General features: G+C 54.5%; 3 protein-coding genes across 11 annotated transcripts; 1 reads left to right on the top strand and 2 right to left on the bottom strand.

Moving 5' to 3' along the window:
- Positions 1-5,071: 5,071 nt before the first annotated feature.
- EIF5A (eukaryotic translation initiation factor 5A) lies at positions 5,072-10,462 on the top strand. Of its 5 annotated transcripts, XM_040243527.1 has the most exons (7): positions 5,170-5,213; positions 5,689-5,855; positions 7,723-7,908; positions 9,065-9,169; positions 9,368-9,499; positions 9,595-9,668; positions 9,825-10,462. In XM_040243527.1, the coding sequence occupies exons 3-6, from the start codon at positions 7,744-7,746 to the stop codon at positions 9,655-9,657; spliced, it is 465 nt and encodes a 154-aa protein (XP_040099461.1). In that variant the 5' UTR covers positions 5,170-5,213; positions 5,689-5,855; positions 7,723-7,743; the 3' UTR covers positions 9,658-9,668; positions 9,825-10,462. The 5 variants fall into 5 exon arrangements, with proteins under 5 accessions (XP_040099464.1, XP_040099463.1, XP_040099461.1 ...); XM_040243530.1 differs by lacking the exon at positions 5,689-5,855 and having other exon boundaries at positions 5,072-5,213; XM_040243529.1 differs by lacking the exon at positions 5,689-5,855 and having other exon boundaries at positions 5,128-5,446.
- GPS2 (G protein pathway suppressor 2) lies at positions 10,215-13,946 on the bottom strand. 5 transcript variants are annotated; one of them, XM_040243517.1, is made up of 11 exons: positions 13,175-13,946; positions 12,861-13,023; positions 12,427-12,536; positions 12,242-12,354; positions 12,011-12,090; positions 11,849-11,931; positions 11,508-11,661; positions 11,326-11,415; positions 11,147-11,226; positions 10,967-11,062; positions 10,215-10,827 (listed from the first exon to the last, which is right to left on the bottom strand). In XM_040243517.1, exons 1-11 carry the CDS (start codon positions 13,349-13,351, stop codon positions 10,744-10,746), a joined length of 1,230 nt encoding a protein of 409 aa, XP_040099451.1. In that variant the 5' UTR covers positions 13,352-13,946; the 3' UTR covers positions 10,215-10,743. The 5 variants fall into 5 exon arrangements, with proteins under 5 accessions (XP_040099451.1, XP_040099455.1, XP_040099454.1 ...); XM_040243521.1 differs by having other exon boundaries at positions 13,171-13,257; XM_040243520.1 differs by having other exon boundaries at positions 12,242-12,536; positions 13,171-13,257.
- NEURL4 (neuralized E3 ubiquitin protein ligase 4) lies at positions 13,456-25,333 on the bottom strand. The gene is given in 30 exon segments (XM_040243510.1): positions 13,456-14,147; positions 14,703-14,868; positions 14,951-15,063; positions 15,214-15,358; positions 15,468-15,575; positions 15,689-15,776; positions 15,911-16,090; positions 16,445-16,603; positions 17,165-17,329; positions 17,526-17,687; positions 17,769-17,867; positions 17,965-18,189; positions 18,293-18,438; positions 18,866-18,997; positions 19,090-19,259; positions 19,570-19,648; positions 19,759-19,835; positions 19,931-20,129; positions 20,216-20,378; positions 20,501-20,586; positions 20,876-21,057; positions 21,278-21,542; positions 21,691-21,763; positions 22,500-22,588; positions 22,677-22,788; positions 22,962-23,171; positions 23,173-23,261; positions 23,415-23,480; positions 23,676-24,120; positions 25,046-25,333. Coding segments are annotated over 30 exon segments (4,686 nt in total). The 3' UTR covers positions 13,456-13,942.
- Positions 25,334-26,129: the final 796 nt, after the last annotated feature.

Below are 26,129 nucleotides of genomic sequence, written 5' to 3'. Positions count from 1 at the left end.
TCCACACTCTTGCTCCCACGGTTCCTATTGTTTGGAATGCACTTTTCCTTTATTTCTACCTTCTCCCCCGCCCCAAATTCCACCCATTTTTCAAAGTCCAATTATTTAAATACCTCTTACCCCAGGAACTCCTAGTCCAAACTCTCATTGCTTGTGATCTGAACTACATGACAACTTTCCAAGGGCCTTCTTACCTCCAGTCTCTCACCGTTTCAACCCACCTCTTACACCATTGCTGGACTATCTTGATCTAACACTATTTGAATACATCGGAGCTGCCTTCCCTATATTTTCCTTATGTGTGGTGTGCTGCTAAATGTTTAACAGCCAGCTCAGGGTAAAGCATGGAGAAGGAAATGGCAACCCACTCCAGTGTTCTTGCCTGGAGAATCCCAGGGATGGGAGAGCCTGGTGGGCTGCTGTCTATGGGGTCGCACAGAGTTGGACATGACTGAAGTGACTTAGCAGCAGCAGCAGCAGCAGCAGGGTAAAGGGACCCCGATCTGCAATATCTGCCAACTTCCATGGTGTAAATACTTCTGTGGTGCCAACTTTAAGTTACTAATAAGACTTTATTGAACTCAGAGTTAGTGGGAGGTGTGTACAGTTGGTTCTCATATGCCTATATAACAGTTTCCCTGGTAAATGGTAAAGAATCCACCTGCCAGTGCGGGAGCCATGGATTCAATCCTTGGATCAGGAAGATCCCCTGGAGAAGGAAACAGCAACCCATGCCAGTATTCTTGCTGGGAAAATTCCATGGACGGAGGAGCCCGGTGGGCTACAGTCCATGGCGCTGCAAAAGAATTGGCCACGACTTGGTGACTAAAGACACATGCCTGTATAATCAACCTTCACCACACCATTGGTTCCCGTTTACAACTCTCACTGACATTCTTTAAAATACTCTTTGTACTATACTTGCAGCTCTTTGTAAATCTGAAATTATTTCGAAATAGAACTTTTAAAAAGCCTACCAAAAATGTCTACCAGAACAGATTTAGACTCATTTGACAAACTTCTTTCTCAGCAAAATGTGGGTACTCTCTGAGAAAGAAATGAGGAAATAATGAATGCAATTAATTGCCAAGACATCCTCCAAAGCCAATGAAAGTCTGTAGAGGGAATTCCTTTGCAGTCAAGTGGTTAGGACTCTGCTCTCTCACTGCCAAGGACCCTGGGTTCAATCCCTGGTAGGGAACTAAAATTCCACAAGCCCTGCAGTGAGGCCAAAAAAAAAAGTCTATATAAGGGTAACTGGAGAGTTTTTCAAGAATATTTGAATTCTAAACTCAGTGAGTGAGTGTAATCATAAGAAAGTGAGAAAGGAATGTGGATGTCATTAAGACAAGATAGAATCTTACCAATTGTATTTTGAATCAGTTTTCAAAATCAGTTCTTATCTTCTGTGTGGACTGAAGACAATACTCAGTGTGCCAATCAGGAAAAAAAAAAAAAGGCCAGAAAGATTGTCTAATAATTTTCAGGGCAGTTTCAATCCAGGATTATTACTATTCCGAGATTCTTTCCGAAGGTGAGACAGGTAGGCCTCTTTCATACTGAAGACAAATGCACTATGGTCTTAGAGCTGTCATGAAGTAAGTGCAGTTAATTCCTTTACTTTGATTTCAAGATTCCTTGAGTAGGTTTTTTCTTTCCATTTATGTTTTCTTACAGAGAGGATGAACAGATGGATCAGCCAACACAGATGTTCTGTTCTCCTTGACTAATTCAATTCATTTAGAAAGAAGTTGATATGCCATTTCTTTGTCAATTTTTTGTGAGTCCACTTGGTTTCAGTCAGGTGTACCTTCACTCAACGTTAAATTTACAATGTACCAAATATTTGCCAGGCACAGTTCTAGGAGCTGGGGGCACAATGGTAAACAAAATCAGCCAGACTCCTGTCCTTATATATGTTATATTCTAATGGAGAAGACCGGACATTAATAAAGTAATCACACAAATAAATGGATTTGTGGGAACCAACAATCTGGGGTAAATGCTATAATTGTTTGCTCTGAGAATGTATATAACACAGTAAGTTGGCTTAGTCTGGTAGGTCAGGAAAGTGCTCCCTAAAGAAGTGATTTGATTGGCAAAATAAAATGCTGGGGCTTACAAAGCAGAGGACTGTACCCTGGGCTGTGGTAATTCCATAGATGCAATGCTAGCATGGTCTCCCAGATACCGATTGTCTCATTACTCTACAATACTGTGCAATATTCTGCCCTTCCCTTTCTCTGAGTGTGTATGTCTTAGCCTTCCATCAAAATTATTTGTGCCCTTTCTTTTTTGAATGGGAATTCTTGGGAGCTGTCATCACTCAGCCCCTTTTAAAATCATGGAGCTTGTGACTTAGGTCATCTAGAACTCTTCACCAACATCTCAGAGAAGTAAACCAATTAAGAACAAAGATGACGTTACTTTTTTTTTTTTTGGCCACCCTGTGCAGCTTGTGGGAATCTTAGTTTCCTGACCAGGGATCAAACCTGAATAGCCAGGGAATCCCTAACAGTATATTTTTGTTTTTTAAAAATAATTTTGTATAATTATTTAAACTTTTTATTTTTGGTGGTGTTGGGTCTTCGTTGCTCCTTGGGCTTTCTCTAGTTGCAGTGAGAGGGGACTATTTTTTGCTGTGGTGTGTGGGCTTATTGCAGTGTCTTCCCTTATGGTGGATTAGGCTCTAGAGCAGGGAAGCTTCAGTAGTTGCAGCACACTGGCTCAGTAGTTGTGGTGCCCCGGCTTAGTTGTCCCACAGCATGTGGGATCTTCCTGGACCAGGGATCAAACCCGTGTCTCCTATATTGGCAGGCGGATTCTTTACCACTGAGCCACCAGGGAAGCCCCCGAACAATACATTTTTAAAGTAACAGCTTTATCAAGATGTAATTCACACACCATACAATTTAATTATTTAAAGTGTACAATTCAACTTTTTTCAATATCTGAAGAGGGCAAGCATCACTCCGATTTTTGAACATTTTCATCACACCAAAAGACACCCTCTGCTCCTTTCCTTATAGTCATTAGTAACCTCTCTCCATGTCTTCATTTCCCCCTAGGCACCAGGGAACCACAGTCTATCAAATTTTGTCTCTATGGATTTGCCTATTCTGGGCATTTCATGTAAATGGAATAATACATTACTGTATGTGGTCTTTTGTGACTTTTATTTAGCATACATTTCATAGTTATGTCATGTTGCAGTGTGTACCCAGTACATCATTCCTTTTTTCCCCCCCTCTCTTTAAAAAGATTTTATTTTTGAATACTCTGGGTCTTTGTTGTTGCACACAGGCTTTCTCTAGTTGTGGTGAGCAGGGCCTACTCTTCATTGTGGCCTGTGAGCTTCTCTTTGCAGTGGCTGCTTCTTGTGGAGCACAGGCTCTAGGCAAGTGGGCTTCACCAGTTGCAACAGGCAGGCTCAGTAGTTAAGGAGTACAGGCTTTATTTGCTCCTCAGTATGTGAAATCTTCCTGGACCAGGAATGACCCTGTGTCCCATGCATTCGCAGGTGGATTCTTATCCCTGTATCACCATGGAAGTCCTTCATTCTTTTTTATTGTTGAATAATATTTCATTGTATGGATATACCATATTTTATTCATTCCTTCATCAGTTGATGGACTTTGAGTAGTTTCTACTTTTTGGCTATTATGAACATCTGTGTACAAGAGTTTTAAAACTGAGGTGAATTCACATTTTAAATAAACAGCTCAGTGGTGTTCACTGCATTCAAATTCATGGATTGTACAGCCACCACCTCTAATTCCAAAGCACTTCATCATTCTAAAACCCCATGACCATTAAGCCGTTACTGACCACCAGTCTGCTTTTCGTTTCTTTGAATTTGCCTATTCTGCATATCTCACATCAGTGGAATCATGTGACGCTTTTGTTTGGCTTCTTTTACTTGTAACATCTTCAAAGTTCATCTGGTTATAGCATGTATTTATACTTCATTCTTTTGTGTGATTAATATTCTATTACATGTATACACCACAGTTTGTTTATTCACTCATCTGTTGGCGGATATTTGCGTTTCCACCTTTTTACTACTACTGAATAGTGCTAAGTACTTTCCTGCAATGATTTGAGTACTTGTTCTTAATTTGGGGGTAATATACCTAAGAGTGGAATTCTTGGGTCATATGGACATCTTTGAGAAGAGCAGGAATTGGACTTTTAAACAATGCATCCAGGAAATTTGTTTTTTCCCCAAAGAAAATGGCAGAAATTTCAGAAAATTGAGTGGGAGGATTTGGGGGTGATAGTACAATGTGCTACGTAAATGTATTAATTCAAGCTAGTGTTCGTAGTGCACATCTACCGTGTCACATCTTAAACAAGAACCAAATCCAGGATATTGGATTCCAAGCCCAGCTATTTAGTTGCTTGTCTTGTTCCACAATATTGTCCACCAGTCTACGGAAGCAAACAAGGTAGCCACGAAGGTAGTGCTGAAAACCTAGAAACTAGGCGATGGCACCCCACTCCAGTACTCTTGCCTGGAAAATCCCATGGGCGGAGGAGCCTGGTGGGCTGCCGTCTATGGGGTCGCACAGAGTCGGACACGACTGAAGCGACTTAACAGCAGCAGCAGCAGCAGAGGTAGACGACTACAAATTTTCAGGAAAAGCAGCAGTTTTCTTCCCTACAACGAAGACCAGGGAAATTCATTGAGAGTTTCTGATTTCATGGTCACCTCTTATGAAAGGGAACATCAGTGGAATTCGATATACCACACTTTATAGAGAATTCTTTTCTAAGGGTGTGTGTGTGCGTGTGAGAGTCGCTCAGTCGTGTCCGACTCTTTGCGACCCCATGGACTATATAGCCTGCCAGGCTCCTCTGTTTGGACACCGCAGAGGACAGCTAAGGGAAAAGAGAAATGCCATGTAAATCTTACTCCAGGATTCAGTAGAATTGCCTCTATGGAAGCCATACGGACCAATACGGTCTAAGAATTTGAACAAGATGGTGGCTGGGGCGGGACCGCTCTATCTTTCCGGGTGAAACTCTATGGCAGAGTAGAAGCGCAGTTTTAGAGAAGTGAAGCTGAGATGGGTGGTAACTCGACCACACTAGCGCGCGGGGAAGAGTGAAGCGGAAAGAGCTCTCGCGCATGTCTGGAACGGGGGAGCAGGGGGAGAGGGATGGGTTTTGCGACAAGGGGCCCACCCCACAGTACAAGTTTTCTGAAACGTGTGAGTCTTTCAAGTCCAGCTAAAGTCGAGGTGGGGCGTTTCCAAGACGCATGCGTTCTAGACAAGACCAGCAATACAGTGGCGTGGTCTTTTCAACGCCTGGCGTACAAACGACGTCTGAGGTGGAAGGGGCGTTCAGCATTCCCAATACGCATGCGCCTTGAGGTCGAGGCGTTTCCTTCAGAGGGTGTGGAGTGTAGGACTCTTTATCGCGCAGGCGCAAGGATTGTCCGGTAGGGCTGGTGGTCTAACACGGGGAGGGCAGAGGAGGTTGAAGGGATTAAAAAACCGGATGCGCCTGCGCGTTGCCTACTGGTGGGACGAACTTAGGATTTGTGAGGGGCGGGTTCACGTATGCGCGTCATTGGATGGGTAGGTGGGAGGGAGGGTGGAGAGCAGGGAGTATCTGTGCGCTTGCGCAGTGCGGGGGTGGAGGGCGGAGGAGATAGATAGCACGCTTGCGCGGCTGTCACAGGGCTGCTTGGTTGGTCAGTGGGGAGTCGGCGCCTGCGTACTAAGACCCGTGTGCAGCAGCGGCGGCGGCGGTAGAGGCGGCGGCGGCGGCGGCGGCGGCAGTGGGCTCGGAGGCAGCGGTTGGGCTCGCGGCGAGCGGACGGGGTCGAGTCAGTGCGTTCGCGCGAGGTGAGAGCGGGCAGGGCGCGCGTGCGCGAAACCTTGACTTGGGCCTGGGAGTAGAGATGGAACTGCGCGAGGGTCGGGGAGGGGGCAGAGGGGAGCTGCGGCTCCGCCGCACGGGGTTCTGTCTGCGAGCCGCGCGAGGTGCGGAGAGACTTGGGCGCGCGACCCGGTTGGCGCGCGAGGTGACGGTTGGGGCTGGCCGGGTGACGTTGGAGCGACGCAGGGCGGGGGACGGCGAGCCGCGAGGCCGCCACGCGGGAGAGGCCGCCGGGCGGCCACGCCAGGGCGAGAGCCGGGGGCCACATCGGCCCGCCGGGGCAAGGGTACCTGCGCCGTTGTGAACCGGGAGCCGCGAGGCCACGTGAGGTGGGGGAGGGGGCTGTTCGGTGAGAGGGCATGGAGGGGGGGTTGGCGGCTGGCGGTGGGGGGGAGGGGAGGCGGCGTGGCTCCGGCCTGGCGCGGCCTTTGAGGAGGGGGCAGGCTGCAGTACCGGAAGTGCCCCCCACGGGAGGCTGCCCTCGGGGTCGGAGACCGCATGGCCGAACGTGGACGGGGGCCGCATGGCAGCGCGGGGACCCCTCCCCCCAGGTCCCGGCCACCGGAAGCCTCGGGCGGCCACATGGTGGGCGGGAGCCGGCAACCCCCAACGCGGAGAGAGCTGGTCTTCGCGGGCGCCTAAGGGAGCTTGGAATTTTGAGGAGTGGGAGAGCCCGGAGGCCCGGATCCGGATCACCTCGGAGAGCCCGCTGTGGGCATATGTTACGGCTCCCCCCACCTCATGGATCTTTGGAGCTTTCCCCCCAGCCCTCCTGTGAAGTGAGGCGGCCAGCCAGGTGTAAGTGGCGCTCGTCCGTGCTGGGAGGCCAGAGAAATGGGGAAACCGAGGGCGATTGGACGGGAGCCCAACTCTTCTCGGACGTTGCCGACGGCGCCTTAAAGTCCCGGGCAGATGAGTTACCCGCTGTGATAGGTGCTCTTCACCTTGTCACTGTCTTTGTCGTGGTGTCGGACCTGAGAGTGCCTGGTTTTAGGGTCCTTAACTCTGCTAGCCTAGTATAATTTATACTACTCACTACTACCAGCCTTTTGCTTTCATTTTATTGTCATTCACCACTCCCCACTCCCCCACTTTCTACTGACTGTACGGGCCGGGCCTGAAAAGCCGACAGGACTGATGCATCCTGGGAAAAGTGGGAGGGCCCTTGAGGAGAGGCTGGGTTCCTGGGTTCCCTTTGGGAAACCAGAGGTGTTTGGCAGGGAGATCAGTTAGAAAACAACTTTGCTTTCTCCCTTTCGGCTGTATCTGCAAATGCATGTTGGAGAGGCGGGAATCCCCCAAAGCGGCCTTGTGGTTTCCTGTACCAATGACGGGCTCTTGTGTGGATAGAGTGGGGGGGGTGTAACAGAGACGGGTGGGGCTCCCAGTCCTCCGGTCTCCACCCCCTCCCCCCTACATTAGCCCCGCCTTTTTGCTGGCTCATAGCTGCTCACCTAATTATAGCCCTGGTTATGTGTGGGGAACAGGGGTGGTTGGTTTCAGTGGCAAGTAACACCTGAGTCCTCCCTCGACCAAGAATTAGGCCTTTGCCCATATCAGAGATTTGGGATCCTAAATTCCTGGAGCTTTTGGTATTTCAAGCCACCCTTTTAGCTTTCATTTGGGGTGGGGATCCAGCTTATCTCCACTGCCACACACACCAGTTCTTCGGTATTTTTGATCTAATCAGCATTTAGTCTAGAAGCTATTTTACGTGGGTAAAGGGATAAAGTGCTGGGGGAAAAAATGAAGCAATGTTTCTAGAGTGGAGTGGGATGGATTGGAGACCCTGTTAATTCTTTCCTCACTGACCCTAGCTCTTTTTGACTCTAGTTGGAATCGTAGCCTCTTAAAATGGCAGATGATTTGGACTTCGAGACAGGAGATGCAGGGGCCTCAGCCACCTTCCCGATGCAGTGCTCAGCATTACGTAAGAATGGCTTCGTGGTGCTCAAAGGCCGGCCATGTAAGATTGTGGAGATGTCAACTTCTAAGACTGGCAAGCATGGCCATGCCAAGGTTAGAATTTCATTTCTGTACCTTGCCTTCCCCACCTGCTGTCGTCAGTGCTAGCCCTCTATCTTACTTAGCTCTTGTATTACTTATTACCATTTGGCTCCTGGTGGTCAGTACTCAGCCCTGGATACCTTTTTCAATTATTGCACCAGCCTTCAGCTTCCTCCTCCATTACCCTCCTGTGCCCCAGCATCCTTGGAGCCCCTTCCTTTTTCCATCTTTGTGTGTGTCCAATTTTTCTTCATGGTCCTCTATGCTCTGGCTGTTCAGTTGCTCTGTTCTTTTTCCTGGCCTTTGCTTTTTGTATTTGTCTCTCTGTTTGAGTCTTTGTAGGTGCTCTTTGTTTCCATGACTTTGCCCATGTTTTCTTCAATCCTAACATAAAATGCACCCCTCCCCTGGCAGGGCACCAGTGCACATCTCTGCACCTCTGTACATCATTGCTCCACTCTCCAGTTCCAGCTTTCCCATCACATCTCTGATGCAAGGTCAGAGTGCCTCTACCTGCCCTCTCTTTTTGGAGCCTGTTTGCTTACTTGGTCAACATTTTCCTTACAGCTTTCCTTGTAACTTCAGACTCCCCACCTCCCCCCCGACCCAAAACTTCAACCTGATTCATCTTTGAATTTCCTCTGCTTTTGTTCCTTAATCACTTTTTCTGTCTTCTATTGACTTGGCATTCGTCATGGGTTATCCCCACCATGTCTAGATCATTCTCTGTTCTTTCCAGTTTCCTTGTTCTGCTCGCTCCCAACTCCTTTCTATTTTCAGTTCTTATTTCTGTTTTCTGAATTCTTTTCTTTCTACCTTCCAAGTTCTCGGCCTTTTATGCTGATGTCAATAAAAGTTCTTGTAAACTTTTACCTAGGTTCCTCCTACTCCCCTAGAATCTTGGTCTCTTGTTAATGTTTTGATAGCTTGAGGTAACTGACTGCTCCAAAGCTGCCCTACAACCTTAACTGTGTGGTCAGCTGCAATTTAAGTGGTGGTCTTTTGGCCTCGGGCTCTTTTTGGAGCCCTTTAGTGAGTCTTTTAGTGTTTTTTGAGTTGATTGGTTCAATTCCAACTCTTTGTCCTGACAACCTAGTGTGACTTCCCCCCACCAGCCAGGGATCTCCTCTATCCTAGAGTATAATTGGATTTCTTTGATGTGATGTAGGTCCATCTGGTTGGTATTGACATCTTCACTGGGAAGAAATACGAAGATATCTGCCCGTCAACTCATAATATGGATGTCCCCAACATCAAAAGGAACGATTTTCAGGTACGTAGGTGGGGTAGTAGTAGTGGGGGGGTGGGGCAGTAGAAGTTGAGACTGACCAAAGACCTTGTGCTGAGAGAAGGGAGATGGGCAAGAGAGGGTATTAGGTGTTAGCTGTTTGCTGCCCTAGTTTGCCCATCACTCCCTCCATTCTCAGGCTACTTGTGCCCATCTTCAGTTTTCTTCTCTATCTGCCCCTAGCTGATTGGCATCCAGGATGGGTACCTATCACTGCTCCAAGACAGCGGGGAGGTGCGAGAGGACCTCCGTCTGCCTGAGGGAGACCTTGGCAAGGAGATTGAGCAGAAATACGACTGTGGAGAAGAGATCCTGGTATGGTGCTCCCAACTTTGTACCCAGCTTTGTTCTTTGTGCTTCTTCCCCTGCTTTGCACTCAGACATGACTCCCCTTCCCTGTGCTCTCCCAGATCACGGTGCTGTCCGCCATGACAGAGGAGGCGGCTGTTGCAATCAAGGCCATGGCAAAATAACTGGCTCCCAGGTGAGTGTGACTCCCCCCTTTCACACACCTTATTTCCATCAAAGAGCTAGATTAGTCTTAATGGTTACTTTCTGCCCTTTAGCATGGTCCTGCCCCCTCACCCTTTTTCCCTGTGAAGGTTTACCCTGTCTTACCTGGTTTCTCTCTCCTACCCAGGGTGGCTGTGGTGGCAGCAGTGATCCTCCAGCCTGCAGAGGCCCCCTCCCCCAGCCTGGCCCAGCTCTGGCCTGGCCCTTGGCTGGACTCCTCCTACACGATTTATTTGACGTTTTATTTTGGTTTCCCCTACCCCTTCAATCTGTCGGGGAGCCCCTGCCCTTCACCCTGCTCCCTTGGCCAGGAGTGAGTGCACCATGGCCTTGGTGAAGCTGCCCTCCTCTTCTCCCCTCGCACTACAACCCTGGTGGGGGAGACGGGGTGGGTGCTGCTTGTGGTTTAGTTTTTTTTTTTTTTTTTTTTTTTTAATTCAATTCAATCTGGAATCAGAAAGCTGTGGATTCTGGCAAATGGTCCCTGTGCCCTTCCCCAACTCTTACTTAATCTGACCCCTTATTTCCTCCATAGCCCTCTATCCCAAGCACCACCCCCACAGACTGGGGACCAGCCCCCTCCCCTGCCTATGTCTCTCCCCATCTAAAGATGGGGAGGGAAGAGGAGGAGAGGGGAGGGGACATGCCCCCTCCTCAGGCATCTGGGAGGGCCCTGCTCCCATGGGCTTCATCCTTTCCTGCGGGCTCTCTCCCCGACACATTTGTTAAAATCAAACCTGAATAAAACTACAAGTTTAATATGAAGTCCCCAACTCAGCTGGTTTTTCGAATTAAATGGATATTTATTTGGAAATCTGAAGAGTACAGGTTGAATGAACTCTGCTGCTGAGTTCATTACAACCAACCCTGCTATCACCCTGTGGTTCCTGCCAGCCACTGCCCACCCTCTAAACAGTCACAGTGGGAGGCAACACAGACAGCACCCAGGGGCAGTGGCAGGTAGATTTTATTGGCCTGGTAGTGGGACACTGGGGATCCTCCCCAAGGGCAGGGGTTGGGGCCAAGGCTGAAGATAAATCTGATGGTCACTTGTGGTAGAATCGTGGATTCTGGCTGTGCTGGATGAAGGGGAGCCGAGGGCCAGGCTGGCTGGTGGTTGCAAAGCCCGACTGGCAGCGGTGATGAAAGGAGGGCTTTGTCAGTGTGCACACCTTCCTGTCTACTCCGCACCAGAGAGCCACCCCAGGGAGGGGAAGGGCAAACAGGGTGCAATGCAGGGATTCTGAGGGACCCGATCACCACCCTTACCTTTCCTGCTGGTTGCATCTGCACAGGGAGCTGGGGTGAAGCCAGGAGTCCAGGGGCAGGATGCAGAGCTTGGGGATGCATGGGACGCAGGGAGGACTGCAGAGAACAGTGTCAGCAACTGAGGCAGCCTGAGGCTCCCCTTAGCATAGGCAACCCTTGACTTTGCAAGGTTCTACTCACTGAGTCAGAGAAGCCAGTCTGCTGGTTAGCATGTTCCATCTGCTTTTGTAAGGACAGGGCACCACCAGGCTGGAGAAACCCTAGGCCGGGAAAGAGGAGTGTGAAGTGAATAAAAGAATGGGGAAAGGAGGAAGGTAGGACACATGGAACTGGGCCCCAGCATGGGGTGTTCCCATCACCTGTCTGGGTGGGCTGAAAGTGGCTGTGCACGGCATAGGGCTGTGGCTGTGGCTGAGACAAGTACTGCACTGCAGGAAACGCGGAAGGTGCTGAGGAAGGCAGGGGACCATTAGAACCTCCTTGTAGCCTGTTCAACACTCCTCCCTTTGGGTCTTGAGGAAAATTCCTCTTCCCACCTCACCTCTGAGCTGCTGACTAGGACTGTAGGCAGGCTGCGTGGGTCCATAGTGAGGTGGGGGTTGAGCAGCTCCATAGGCGCCACCAGGGCTACCTTGGAATTGCCCATGCTCCGGGGTCCCTGCGAAAGCAGCTGCTGAGCCCACATAGTGCCGGGTCTAAGAAGGAAGAACGAGAACTCACTGCCTGTAAACTCCATGAAGCAGAAATTCAAGTCCCAGAACCCCCATTCCCCCTATTCAGGATGTAGACACACTCAAGACTTGAGTGCTGGCTGGTGAAGATGCTAGGGTCTGGGTGTAAGTAGGAAAAAAAATTCAGCCTAGACCATCTTCCTGCTCTTACCGTAAGTACTTGGGGTCCAAACATCTGTTTGGCTCTGTCAGCTGCCATGAGGGTGCCTGGGCGATTGTGTCCTCCAGGGCTCCCTAGAGAGGGAGAGGGGTGCTTCATGATGTTGCAACTCCCAGGAGGGCCCATTCTGACCAGTAGTTCCTTAATCCTCACCCTGCATGCTAAGGAGGTGAGTTCCAGTGTGAACGGTCAGGCCTTGCTGGTATGCTGCTGATGTCAGAGTGGTCAGGTCACTGGAGCAAAAGGAAAGCGGGTCAAAGACAAGTCTGTCGTGTCTCCACCCCCACACACTCCCCTTCCCATTTGCCATTAAACACTGATCTTTTGTTACCTGATCCCTGTTACACTTTGGCCTCGATTTTATTTTTAGTTCTTTAATCTCACCTCTGCTCTTTTCGCCTCCGTTTTTCTTCCTCATGTAAAACTTTTTTGAGCTGCAGAAAAAGCTGATGCTTCTCTTCCTGTAGAGCTAAAAGCTTCTCCTGCAACTTCAGGATCTGGGGAGGGGAGAGAAGATGAAAGGAGAGCCAAGAGAAGAAAGAAGTGGGAGAGATGGAGGGACTGCTTACTTGTTCCTTGGTCTCCTCTAGTGACATTCTCTCTTCCATCTCCTTTTTCTTCCTTCTCTCCTGCTCTTCCTTCATCTTCTGTTCCATCATCTTGTCCACTTCTTCCTCCTCTGGAATAAGAGGCAGAATGGGCAAGCGGCAGGGTGTTAAAATATTAGAACATTAAGAACTGAAGAACAGCAAAAACTGGTTATCCCAGTGCTCTGGAATAGGCTTCATCACTGTGAGGGGGCTGGAACGGGGAGGTTTATTAGGTGCTCTCCAAGGTCCTTCCCAGCTCCGGGCGTGGCCTTTTTTAACTCCCACCACCATCACCACGGGGCTAGCTGTCCCTCTAGCTTCGGCCGTCGTGCACTGGTCTGCTCGTGGGTGGGGGTCACCGTGGACCGCGGAGCGCCCGAACCGTGCGTCCTCCCGCTTTGAGCTTGGCTCACCCTGCCGCTTGCGCTCCCGCTCCATCATGATGTGTCGGTGCAACGCCCTCGCCATGGCGTTGGACAGCTTCGGACGCTCCAGAAGCGCAGGCATGGTGCTGCTGGGGACGCTCGGGCCGTGAGCGCCCGGCTCTGTCGCTGGCTGCCAGACCTCTGGCCGGGCCTGCGGGGAGGCGGCAGCTCAGTGGGAGCGCGCCGCGTCCAGGCGGAAGCCGCCGCCCGCCGCCCCGGTCACGTGCCCGCCGCCCGGCCGGGTCCACAGCGCGGGTCTTACGCGCTGCCCGCCACCCGGGCGCCCGCCCCACCCTACTCGCCTTCTCGTCGCTTTCTCTGTGGCCTCCCGAGCGGCAGGGCCGCGGCGTCACATCCGGCCGCTGGGCCGAATCCTTCCGGAGTCGGGCCGCCGCGGGCTCGTTGGTTGGGCGGGGCGGCGCAGACGGAAGTGCCGGCGACGGGTGCCCGTGGCGTCCAAACCCCACTATGTGCCCCATGAGACTCCCCGACCCGGCCTGCCCAGCGGGCGGAGCCCCCGAAGTTGGCGGGGCCGGGGCTCCTCCCGCGGGCGAGAGGCACGCGAAACAGGGGCCGAGGCGGCTGCTCTTAGACTGCGTTTATTGGCTCCTTATAAATCAGAGTCAGTAACAACTGTACAGAGGCCCGAGCCCCGGCCCCCGCCTTCCCCACTCCCGCCCGGGCCGGAACAGCAGCTTCGTTGGGGCACGAGGAGACGCCTCTGGGATTCACAGTAACCAGGGAACAGAAACGGAAATAAATTAAGTGTATGGGGGAGGAGTCGCGAGGAGTCATGCTCCCCAGATCAGTGCATGGAGAGGGTTTCCCGGGGTTTGCGGCCGGGCTCCCCACTGCGCCCTCACCTCGGAGGGAGGGACGTCCCCTTCCAGCCAGGGCACGGAGCCAAGCTCCGCTTCCCAGCTAGTCAGGAGCCTACCCACACGCTCCTGTGCATCTGCCAGGCTGAGCACCATGCATGTCGCGGAGCGCTGGAATGACCTGGAGGCAGTCATCATTCCGAGTCCACGGGCTGAGGCCCAACTGTGCTTGTAGTGGTGCGGCCTCGCCCCTCACTCCACCCGTACCAGCAGGGCATAGAGGAGCGTGGCCCCTTTCTCCTTGGTCACCCACTCAAGTTCAGCTGGGCTGAAGTGAGGATCGGGAGGCTCTCTGAGGGCCGCAGAAGGGGGTCCCGGGGTGTAGGAGCCAGGGCGCACACACACCTGGAACGCCACCTGGGCCTGGTGCGTCCGCTGGGATTTGGGGTCCCGGAATCTGTTAGGTAACAGGCAGAAATAGGGCAGTGAGGCCTCTGGCCCCAGTACCTCTGCCCCTTGGCACCTGCAACCACCTCAATTAGCAACAGGCCCTGCTGTTCCTAGTAGTCACTCCTTCCTTATAGGGGCTTGGCTGCAGCCTCATCTCTACCTGAAATGGTCTTCCTCCCAATGCCTGCTCGACTGACTCTGTCCTGCCCAAGTCTTTGCTCAGATTCACCTTAGTGATATCTACCTGGACTACCCTATCTTGTGTGCTCCAACCACACTCCTGATCCACTTCACCCTGCTCTACTTTTCGGTTCCATAGTACTTACTTGTTACCTTTAAAAATACTAAATAACTGTGGATAAACATTCTACAGCAAGAGAGGACATAAGTTCCACGTGACCAGGGTTCCCTTCTTTGTTCTTTGTGATAGAACAAAATAAATGGAACTTGTACAAAGACTGTGAATGAAGAGCTGGCTGGAGACTGAGGAACCAGGGAGACAAGGTGGACAGGAGGAATCATGGAGATCCATGTGGCCCTGGGCCCCCTCCCATGTACTCACTGCACTTTGGATGCCAGGGTCTCAGCCCCAGCATATTGGAGGGAGGGGGAAAGCAGCACTGGAGGTGGCTGCTCCTCCCGGGGAGGCGCACAGTTCTCTCCAGGCTCCTCGAACCCTGTCCCAGGCTCTCCCTTCAAGAGCCGGCAGCTCAGGATGGAAGCAGTGCCTGTGAGGGAGGAGAGCTGGGTCAGGGGGGGCCTCCTGCCACCCACAGGCCCACCTGCCCTGCTTCCGCTGGCGCTACACACCTGCCCCCAGCTCCCCTCGGTCCAGCACCCTCCGGACAGCCGCCACGTTGCTCCCATGGTAGGCCATATGCCACTTCTTGGTTAGCGTCCCAGCCTCCAGGCGGGGGTTCACCCTAGCAGGTGGACAGACAGGACAAAGGTCATTGGCTCCCGAAGGTCATTCCCCAGACAGGAAGTTTTGTCTTCTACACACCCTCTCAGGACCTTTTCTCAAGGTGGGTAAAGGACAGTGTGGGAAGTGCACGATCCTTCCCTCTATGTACCTGAGGTTGAACCTGCACCAGCCAAAGGGCAGAGCGTATTCACGGGGGGGCTCCCCTCGGCGCCTGTGGGCCTCATCCCCTCGAAGTTTTCGGCAAGACTCACAGTAGCACAGGCTACGCTTCGGCGGAGGCATGAAATAGTCCTCTGTGGAGAGTGAGCAGCAGACTTTGCGGCATGGCCCCCACCCTGGGGCTCAGCCGCGGCCCGGGGTTGGGCCGGGAATAAGGTGGGTTCTGGGGGCCTGGGGACTCACCAGGAAGCAGCAGCAGTTCCTGAAAACGGGAGCAAAGGGCATGGTACTCGCAGTTTTTGAGGGGGCTAGTGGTGGGCGGCGGGCCCCAGCACACACTCTCCTTGATACCTGAGGGAGCAGAGTGGGCCCATGTCATAGGGGCTGGAGAAGTACAAAGAAGTACAAAGTACAGAAGTACAAAGTTGGGGTGAGGTGGGCCCTGGCCCCTTGGGCTGGCTCACCATCCACCATGTCAGCTTTCTCCATGTCCCCTTGGGTTCCAGCACTTTTCCCACTGGCAGCCCCTGGTTCAGGGCTCACAATTGTCACCTACAGAGGAGAGGGGTAGTCAGTCAGGGTGTGACCAGCCCCCAGGGGCTGCTGATCCCTTCCATGAACTACCAGCTTCCCCTTTACTGGGACCACCCAGCCTCCCAGGTGCCACTCCTCCCACGGCCACTCACCTGCTCACACTGCCCATAGAGGTCCACGAGCGCGTGGCAGGGCTGGGGGACATCTGGCACAGCCACCCCCTGGTCCATTCCGTTGATATGGAGGTGCAGCCCCCCAGAGCTGTCCAGCCGCAGTCCCAGGATGGTGCCTTCTGGACACGTGTCCAGATTCGGCCCAAATTTCTCACAGATCTAGGAGGAAAGATCTATTGTCTTCAGGGAGATCAGACTCCCCACTGGCAGCAGCCATCGCTGCCCTTCACTAAGCTTTGCCAGTCCCTGGGTTTTGCCTCTACCCTTGCCCACTGCTTCAGTTAACCTAAAGTCCACCTTCCCTTTCCCCCCTTGCAACATTCTCAAATGGCAGGGATGTCGGAGGAGGCAGTGAGCCTGAGGCTGTCCAGGTAATGGCACTCATACCTCTGCCCACCTGCTACAGGGCCGCTATACACCTGTGCGACTATCTCCAGGGCTCGGGGCCCCACTTCTCCCTTGGCCAGCCACTCAACTCCCAGAGGCAGGGCCCTCTCCCTGCTCCCCACCCACCTTGAGGCCGTTGTGGAAGACCCCTCGGCCCCGCAGCAGCCAAGCTGCCCGTTTGAGGGCACAGGCGGAAGCAGGAAAGTTGAGCCTCTCCGGTGGGCAGGTGATGACTCCCAGAACAAGGGAAGATGTCCACTGCCGGTTCAGGAAGTCTATCCGCACCTGGGGAGAAGGCAACTGCTCCACAATCATAGCCTCCTGCGAAGAGGTCCCCCATCCAGCAGGACCGGTCTCCTCACCCTCGCCAGGGAGAGAAGACGGCACCCCAGAGTGCAGCCTGGGATGCAGCCTGTTCTGATACCTGGAGGGACCCGAAATGGCCAATTTGTTTGTGTCCTTCCCTCTTTCAGCCTTGGTCTTTCTATGCCTTTAAAAGGATTCTTGTCCCTGGGGGTTTCCTTCACCTGCTAACTGACATCTTCGCAGCATAATGCCCCCTCCCCTGGAAAGCATGCCCTATTCCCACATACAGTATCAGGAGCCTTCCTGGCCTCCCCAAGCGCCTCCACACTGCTTCTCTCATCACAGCCCTCAGGTGGGTACTTCCTGGAAACTGATGTACAACTCCCACCACAGGATACAAGCAAACACCCAGAAAGCTAAGGGGCATGCATGCCTTCCACTTCATCCTCCACTTGGGAAAAAAAAAAAGCCTTTCTGCAGGAGAGTTGGCCCTAGATCACCTGGAGCAAGAGGAGCTGGGGATAAGGAGGTGTGGCTCACCTGGACCAGCAGCTGAGGCACCAGGGGCTGGTTGATGACAACAATGCCCTGGTTATAGCTGGCCACTCGTGTGGCTGTACGGTTCCCATTCGACAAGAGAATATTCTTCCCGTGGTTCTCCAGGAACTCAAGGGCTGTGGGCATAATGGCCACTTGGTTCTGGCTCTGATAAGGAGGAGAGACTGAGCTGCTGGGGGGTGCCGACTCAAAACCGAAGCCACCCCACCAGGATGGACATAGAGCCTGCCAATAAGCCTCTGGCCATCCAGAACTAGATCAGGGAATCTGAAAATGACCTGGTGGCTGATGGCCCACCAACAGTCCATCCCTGAGCCCAATGGTTCCTGCTGCCACCTCTTACTTCCAGGACATGCTCCTCGCCTTCGTCATCCTCCTCGCCCTCACTGCCGGTGTCCGAGCTGGGGGAAGGAGGCTGAGTGCCTTCTGGCTCATCCAGACGAGTGGAGCTGACAATAGAGACACTCCGCACTGGCCCATATAGATCCAATACAGCCCACACACTCTGTGGGCACACAGACCAGAAGTTAGGAATTAGCAGAGGACCTCGATCCTCCTCCAGCCCCATGGAAGGTCTGGGGTCTACCTTGGCGATGCCGGTGGCTGCAGGACCCATATCCTCTCCGTCTACCAGGATGTGCATTGTGTCGTCTGCCCCTCGGCGAATGCCCACCCGGCTTCCCACCTAGGGCCAAGGTGTGGCAAGGACAAGGGCTCAGCCCACCTCTCCCCGCCGCCCCCACTCCAGGGCCCACCCCCAGCCCTGGGGTCGGCTGCCTCACCCCCAGCCTCTCCAGGTTCCGGCCATAGTTCATCCTCTGGAGCTGCCCGTCGCGCCTCACTTCACAGCTGGACACCATCCAGGTGGTCTTCATCCGGAGCTCTGGCAGGGAGGGAGGCAGTCCCGGGCCCCCACCTGCACCAGGCCCCATGTCCCCAGGTGCTAGCGTGGTCAGCCCTAGACGGAGGGAGCCGGCCCACTTCTCATCCAGCTCCTCCACCTTTACCTGGGAGACAGAGGAACCCTCAGAGCAATGCAGGAGGATAGGAGGCAGGCTGGCCCTGCCATGGAGGTTTGGTGGCCCCCTCGGTCACATCACCACAGCCCACCTCAAAGATTTCCTCAGTCTTGAGCTCCTTGGTGCTGAAGACGAGGCCATGGGCGTAGCCAGCTGCTCGCACTGCCCTCGTGCCGTCTTCCTCCAGAGCAATGTTCTTGCCACAGGTGCTGTGGAATCGGTGGACCACGCCAGCCACTATGGGAAGACAGCACCAGAGGAGGGGTAGGATTGGGGCAGCAAGCTTCACAAAGGACAGGGCGAGGCTTTCAGATGCAGCAGAAGTCGACATGACAGTCCCACCTCCAGTCTTTCCTCAAGAACTGTGACACCTCTTTCACCACAGCAGGACTCAGTCCCAAACCTGCCGTGCCCAGCGATGGTGTCCCAGCCCTTTGGTGGCAGGGAAGCATCCAGGCCCTGCGTCCAGGTGGAACTTCCTCCCCTCTTCTTGGCTGCTCCCCACCAGGGGCTGAGCCCTCCTCCTTCCCCTTGGTCTACTGCTGCTGCAGCCAGCCTGTCTAAACAGCTTGCCTGACCTGGAGGCTGCACCCCTCAGGCCCACCACAGGCAGACAGAGACCCTCCCCCGTCCCTCCCTGCCACCCTCTCCCTGCCGGCTAAACCTGGGGAGTGCAGGGGGAACGACTTCTCAGTGGCGGTGTTGCTGGTCGCCAGGCTGTTATCCATGGGGCCAGTGGCATTGGTGATAGACACTTGGACGCACTGGCCGTACAGATCCACCACCGCATACACTTCTGCGTAAGAACGAAGGTGTCAGCAGCCCAATAGCCTGGGGTGGGCTGGGCCGAAGGTGGCAGGTCGAAAGCCACAGAATAGTCACCTTTACCGGGAGGCAAGCCTGAACACGCAGCGCCTTGGTCCTGGCCGTTGATGAAGTAGTGCAGGTCGCCCTTGGCCGTGCGCATCATACCGATGCGGGCGCCGGCGCCCAGTGCGTCAAGATCACACCCGTAGTTGTTGCGCATGGTGTTCCCATCTTGCATGATGGCTGTGCCGCTGCAGGAATAACAAAACGGGTAGATCGGCCTCCCAGCTTCCTCCCCACACAGGCCTCTGCCCCATCTCTGCTTGTTGGAATCGTCCAGGGCCTTGGACTGGGATATTAACCTGGCGTGTGAGATGCAATCTTGTCGCCTGCACCCTGGAAACCCCCTGGCAAAAGTAGAAGCTACCCTAAGGGTCTAGGGGGAGGGAACAGCCAGACCACCTAGGTCTGTCATGGTCTACAGCTACCATAGGCCCCAAACCCTGCTTCCCTCATCCCGGCCAGCTCCACCAAGCTGGCTGCCAAAGCAGACAGCCCAACCTCAGCATCCATGTGTCATAGTCGATGTCTGTCATAGTGTTGGGGAATTCAAGGTCCTCCGGCCGAATAGCGGTCACTCCTAGAAGGAGGCAGGGGTGGGTCAGAGCCGAGTCTCCAGCCTCTGGCAGCCAGCACCTCCCCAGCACATGTATATGTACACACACACACACACACACACACGCCCCTCACCAGCCTCAATGGAGCCTGACCAGCGGTCCACCATCTTCTGAATGACGATTTCAAACAGCTCACCATCTCTCAGGGCTCTGCCAGGAGAATGGCCATCAGACAGGCCCCACTTGGGTGGCTGATACTGAGCAGTAGGGAAGTGAAGTGGGGACATAAAAGTCCAGACACTGACCGGTTGGAGATGACGATGGCGTCGTTGAACTCGCTGCGGCAGTTGTGGCGGAGCGCAGTACGGCCCCCGTTGGTGATGACCGCATTGCTGCCGTGCAGCTGGTGGAAGCGGAGGTCTGAGCCCCCAGCCCCAGATGATGGGGAGCTTGGAGACACCTGGTTGTTCCCCTCAGGGAGTGGTTCAGGGACTGGGGGCACCTCTGCAAGTGGACATCACCTTTTAGGCCTACAGTCATCTCTGAGGCCTCCCAAGGCCACCCCAACCCCTGCCCAGCCCGGCCCTCACCCACGTCGTCCACAATGGTGGCCTGGGCCGCCTGGCCATAGAGATCCACGACGGCATAGACGCCTGGGGGCACATTCCAGGCAGCAGGACCCTGAGTCATGCCGTTGACAAAGAAGTGGAGAGTCCCGTCCTCCCGCCGCACTACGCCCACCGTGTCCCCTGCCTTGGAAGAAGCGGGGCTGGAGTGAGGAGTCAGGCCGAGTTCCTGCCTGGGCTGGTCCTCCAGCAGCCCCACCTGGCCTGCCTCCCCGCTACCGACAGGTGGCAGTTCCCCCAGTCTCCCACCTTGAGTCGGTCCAGGTTGTGCCCGTATTCGTCCAAGATGGTCGTCCCATTGTGCATCACCCCATTCCCTGTCATCATCCAGGTCCCTAGTGGACAACGAGTGGCAAAAGCCATGAAGAGGAAGCCAAGGCTTCTTTCCTTTACACAGCAGTCCCCCAGTTACTTCCGGAAGCTACCAGTCCAGCCTGCCTTTTCTTCTCAGGGCAGAGCAAGAAAATTCTGCAGTTCTCATGCCAACCACAGGCCCTATCCACGTGGCATGCCTTAGGCACTGAATGTGTCATCATAAACCTGACAAGTGAAAGAAGGTCTGGAAAACAGGGACAGCATCCCCCCTAGCATCTTATCCTGGCCCTGCCCTTCCTGGGAGCTCACCAGAGCGCAAGTTGGTCATGGTGGAGGGCAACTGGAGGTAGGCAGGATTGTGGGTGGTGACGCCAATCTCAATGGAGCCAGCCCACTTGTCCACCATCTTGTCGATGCGCACCTGGAATACCTCTCCGTCCCGCAGGGCTCTGCTGCTCAGCACCACGCCATGATTGAAGTCATCGGTGGCACTGAGGGCATGGCAAGTGGGGACTCAGATCCCCCCCACACACAGCGCTCCAAAGCTCAGCACTGGAACGCCCAGCCGACACCCACTGCCCAAGTCAAGCACCCACGGTCCGCATTCCAGGAGGCCCCCCAACAAGACTCCCACTGCCTCCCACTTGCCCACCCCTCCCCCAATCCCCTCATAGCCCCTCCGCAGGCTTCTCCCCACCCCATGGGCCATACTGGGGCCTCAGGGCAGTGCGTCCCTCGTGGGTGATGGCTGCCTTCTGACCACAGTTGGGGTGGAAGAGCAGGCGCTCGGGCTCTGCCTGGGTTGTAGGAGCAGCCCGGCGGAGAGCACCCTCAGGGGACAGAGCCCGCAGGATGGCATTGTTCCGGCGAAGGCGGTCACTGTGGTTGTTATTGTGGACGATGGTCACCTTCACGGCCATTCCATACAAGTCCACCACACCGTACACCACTGGGGGCGTCAAGGGGGTCGCCACACCTGCAGGGGTGGAAGGCACAGGGAACGGAGGAATGATGGCCGACTCACTGTGTATGGGATGAGGGGAGAAGAATCAATAAAGGGAGAATGACACAGACCCCCTCAGTGAAAGCCTTGGCCCAGCCACCCTCTCAGAGCTTCTCCTTACCCTGATCAATGCCATTAATGAAGAAGTGTAGGGCAGAGTTGGACTTCCTCGTGAGACCAATGTGGTCACCCTCCTATTCAAAGCAGAAAAATAAAAACCTGGAATCTTTCAACAGCTGGGGTCCAGACTTGTCCTGGACACTGAGAACAGAGTAGTCCTCCAGCCTTCCCATCAACCGATGCGACAGGGGAACAACTGGTTCCCATGCATCTCAGACCACTCTGAATGTTCAAGGCAAGTCAGGCACTATGTCAAACTATCTTATCAACACTAACTCAACCTTCACGGCACTCTATCAAATAGTACTAACAGGCTCATTTTCAGACATAAAGAAAAAAAAACTACCCAAAAAGATGAGCTTCTGGCCACAGGTCACCACCACCAAAGGCCAAACTGAAAGAAGAATGCAACCCATCTGACTGCAAAATCTGAGTGCTTAACAGTTGGGCAGCCCTGCCTTCTCAGAAGGAAAAGTGAAAGTCAATCATTTGTGTCCAACTCTTTGTGACCCCATGGACTGTAGCCTGCCAGGCTCCTCTGTCCATGGAATTCTCCAGGCCAGAATACTGGAGCAGGTATCCGTTCCCATCTCCAGGGGATCTTCCCAAACCAGGGATCAAACCCAGGTCTCCTGCTTTGCAGGCAGACTCTTTACCATCTGAGCCACCAGGGAAGCCCTTCTCAGAAGGACCCTTCAGACAAAAGATAAAAGGCCTTGCTCCAGGTCAGAGAGTATGGGGCCCAGGCAGGACTGCTCAGTATATACAGGGGTGCCCCTGGAGACAGGCCGGCACTGTGCCCACCCTCACCTGCAGCTCATCCAGGCTGAATTCACAGTACTCCCGGCGGGTGCCCTTGCCATTGGTCAGGATCCCACAGCCGCTCATCATGATGGTGCCTGGGAAAGCAGACACCTTGGTTAGGGTATGGGCTCCCTGCACCTCGGTGACCACAGGCCACGCCCCCACCATGCCAGGGGCTGGTACCTGACTGCAGGTTGGTCATGGTGGCTGGGTACTCCAGATTGTTGGGGTTGTGGGTGGTGACACCAATCTCAATGGAGCCTGACCACTTATCTACGAGCTTATCGATGCGGATCTTGGGTGGAATGACAGTGGAAGGGAGAGGGGAAATGTAAACGCAGAGAAAAAAATCTCTCCGCCCTTTGAGCTTCCCTAGGCCACCTCCACCCTCTGCTAGCATTGGGGATTGAGCCCCATCTCTTGTTCCCAGAGGGTGAGACACTGGCCAGGCCCCAACACCTTGCACACCTCAAACATCTCATTGTCCCGAAGTGGACGGTTGGTCATGACAACCCCGTTGTTGAATTCATCCAGGGGCCGGCGGCGCTCAGCAGTCTTATTGTTGTTGCTGAGCTTGATGAGGGTTCCACACTTCTCATGGAAAAGGAGAGCATCGTTGGAGGTGACAATGGGCGAGGTGGCAGCACCGCTAGGCCCTGGTGCTTCCCCTGCTGGGGGGGGAGCTCAGGTTCACATTCAGGAGCCCCCCGTTGTACGCAGACAGGATGGCATTGCTCACCACCTCGGAGAGCTCCATGCTGGCAAAGTCTGCAACAGCAGGACACAGGAAGGGAGCAATAATGAGTTTTCTCAATCTCAGGCTCACCATGCTCTCCCGGGTAGGTCCTTCCTCTCTCCTGAGGTCCCTCCCTGTCCACCTCATGTCCCGCTCCCCTTCCCAGGCCTCCCAGGAACCCTCACCATTATGCGACTCAAGGCTGTTAGGAAACGTCTCCGGTCGGGCCTGCGCTGGGGATACCATGAAGGCTGGGGACCAGGTGAAATGGGAGGGGAATAAGGGTTCAGCCTCTGCTGCAGGGACCACAGCCAGGAGACCCCTCCACTAGCCCCTGTTCTCCCAGCCCACACCCAGCCTCACTTGTCATTGCCTTGCCCCGCCCCCATTCCTTCAGCCATTCTCTCTGCCCCATCCCCCCACCATTGCCCTAGCTGCATTCTCACCTTCATCCCCAGAGGTCCCTTGTTCAGCCAAGGCAGAATCTTCAGGGGGGGCGGAGGGCTCAAGGGGAGGCGTGGGGCTGGGAGTAGAGGGGCTGAAGCCCGGCTCAGGGGGGAGCACAGTGATCTGGGTGCACTTGCCGTAAAGGTCCACGACGGCCCAGACACGAGCCGGAAGGCCCGTGGCAGCCACGCCGCAATCCCGCCCGTTCACCCAGAGCCGCAGCTCCCCGGCAGCTGTGCGCTCCACACCCACACGGTCCCCTTCGCCAAGCTGGTCGAGGTCCTGCCCATACTCCTCCAGCACAGACCGTCCATCCCTCAGCACCGAGCAGCCCGACACTACCCACGAGCCTCCCTTCAGCCCTGTGGCGCTGCTTGGGAAGTCCAGCACATTGGGGTCCAGTGCTGTCACCCCAATCTCAATGGAGCCACTCCAGGAGTTGACCTGTGATGGGGCAGTGGACAGTGGCTCAGGGTGTGCTACGAATGGGTCTCCCACATTTCACAGGCCACTGTGTCCCCCTCTTCCCACCTCTCAGCTAACTGGGCTTTGCTCTCTTGAGATACAAGACATCCCCAATCCAGAGATCCAGTCCCACAAAGTATTGTCTGGACTCTGGTCTCAGGGAATGATTAGACTTGCTCTCCTTTAGCAACTCTCTTCTGTACTCTGGGTGCACGCTGTCTATGATCCCATGCTCTTCCCACGCTGGCTCACCAAGCTGGCTAAATTCCCTGGCTCCAGGCTCCTGCCATCTCTAATTGCTCTGGTCTCTGTGGCTCCTCAACCAGTCAAATTCACAGCTCTCCATACTCGCTGGTATATTGCTCGCTCTCTCTCTCTGGGCCTCTCTCCTAGGCTCTAGCTGCACTCAAACTCACTCTCCTCCCAAATTCTACCTCTGTGCACCTGGCATTTCCGCCGCATCACCGCACAGGCACACACATCTCTTGCTTTAAGTCTCTCTCCTCACCCATCTTTCTGTCCCCATCGGTGTGCTTTTGTCCTTCAGTGGTTGTTCTTTTCTTGGTTCTCTCTCTTCTCCTTCCATCACATATCTGACATCTCTCCATCCTCCATCTCCCAGAAACTATCCCAGGAGGATTGTTCTTTAATCATTATAGTGGGTGGGGCCACGTGTCCCTTCCCTGCTCCTGAGTCTTGACAAAACTCAAGCTGTCCTTGCCTCCTATTTTTGTGACTTAATGTTTCCGCTTCGTGCTCCCTTCCTGCTCATCACCTGGTGTTCTGGCTAGCGGTTCCCTCTCGGTATCCGGTAATGTGGGCTACCCTAGCTGTCCTCCCCCATCGCCTTCTGGTCCCCTCCCACCACCCTCCACATCTCGCTTCCGCGGCCCCAGCTCCGCACCTTGCGGTCGATGCGGACGGTGAAGACGCGTCCATCGCGCAAGGGTTCCCGACTCAACACCAGCCCGTGGTTAAACTCCTGGCCTGGCTGCTGCCGCCGCGCTGTACGCCCACAGGCCGACAAGCTCACCAAGCGCCCGGTGCGCGGGTGCAGCTCCCCGCCGCTGCCCAGACCCCCGCCGGACCCCGGCCCTGGGCCGCTCCCGCCGGGGCCACCACCCCCACCCCCACCCGGCCCCGGCCCGGGGCCTCCCCCGGAGCCCCCATTCCCACCCGACCCCGCCGCCATCGCCGCTGACACCGGGGCCGCGCGACAGCCGCGCTTGGCGGCACCGTGGCAACCGCGGTGCACGGACGCCCTGGGGGAATAGGACTCGGGGGCTGGGGCCAGATATGCTTTACGGCAGTGCCGGGCAATAAAGCATCCCGGAGTAGGGAACTAAGGACTACTACGGTGGGAAGAGAAAGGACGACAGAGTCGGGCAGGTTTGCTTTACGGCACGGGCGAAGTGACGGAGTCGCTCCAGAGGGGCGAAGACGGGCCGGGAGCTTTTGCGACAGTGGAAGAAACGACTGCCGCAGGCACTTTTACGACTCAGGGGTAGTGCTCAAACACTTTCAGCTTTGCGACACCGACGACGCTGCCTTAGTCGAGGACAGGCAACACTTTGAAGTATTCGCTTTACGGCAAGAGGAAGCGGAGGGCTTTCCTTCGCTCCAAGCGCCCCGAAGCGGTGTGAGCGGGCCCTGAGCACATAGAGGTAGCTTTGTAAATAAAGAGGGTCACACTCCGTACCACTTGAGACCGGATATGTCTTTCGACAGTGTCGCAATCCCTCCACTTCTCCGCAGAAACAGAGCGGGCTGGCTTTTGGGGCGAAAAGAGTTCGCGATGTTTCTAGACAAGCCCATCTTGAACTCTAGTTCAACCAAACTTAGGTTTTAAAGCCACGAATAAACAGTCCAAAGGAACCCTGGCAGGTAGTTTCAGGCAACGACGCTGACAGTCCTCAAAGACAGCCACCCCCAGAGCTATCAACAACCCCCCAGCAAGACTCCCCAGATGCTCACGCTTTAGTTGGACT

Source organism: Oryx dammah, unplaced genomic scaffold (assembly GCF_014754425.2).
Source record: "Oryx dammah isolate SB20612 unplaced genomic scaffold, SCBI_Odam_1.1 HiC_scaffold_8, whole genome shotgun sequence".
NCBI classification, from domain to species: Eukaryota; Metazoa; Chordata; class Mammalia; order Artiodactyla; family Bovidae; genus Oryx; species Oryx dammah.
The sequence above is the reverse complement of the archived record's forward strand: the minus strand, read 5'-3'. Positions and strand labels throughout refer to the sequence as shown.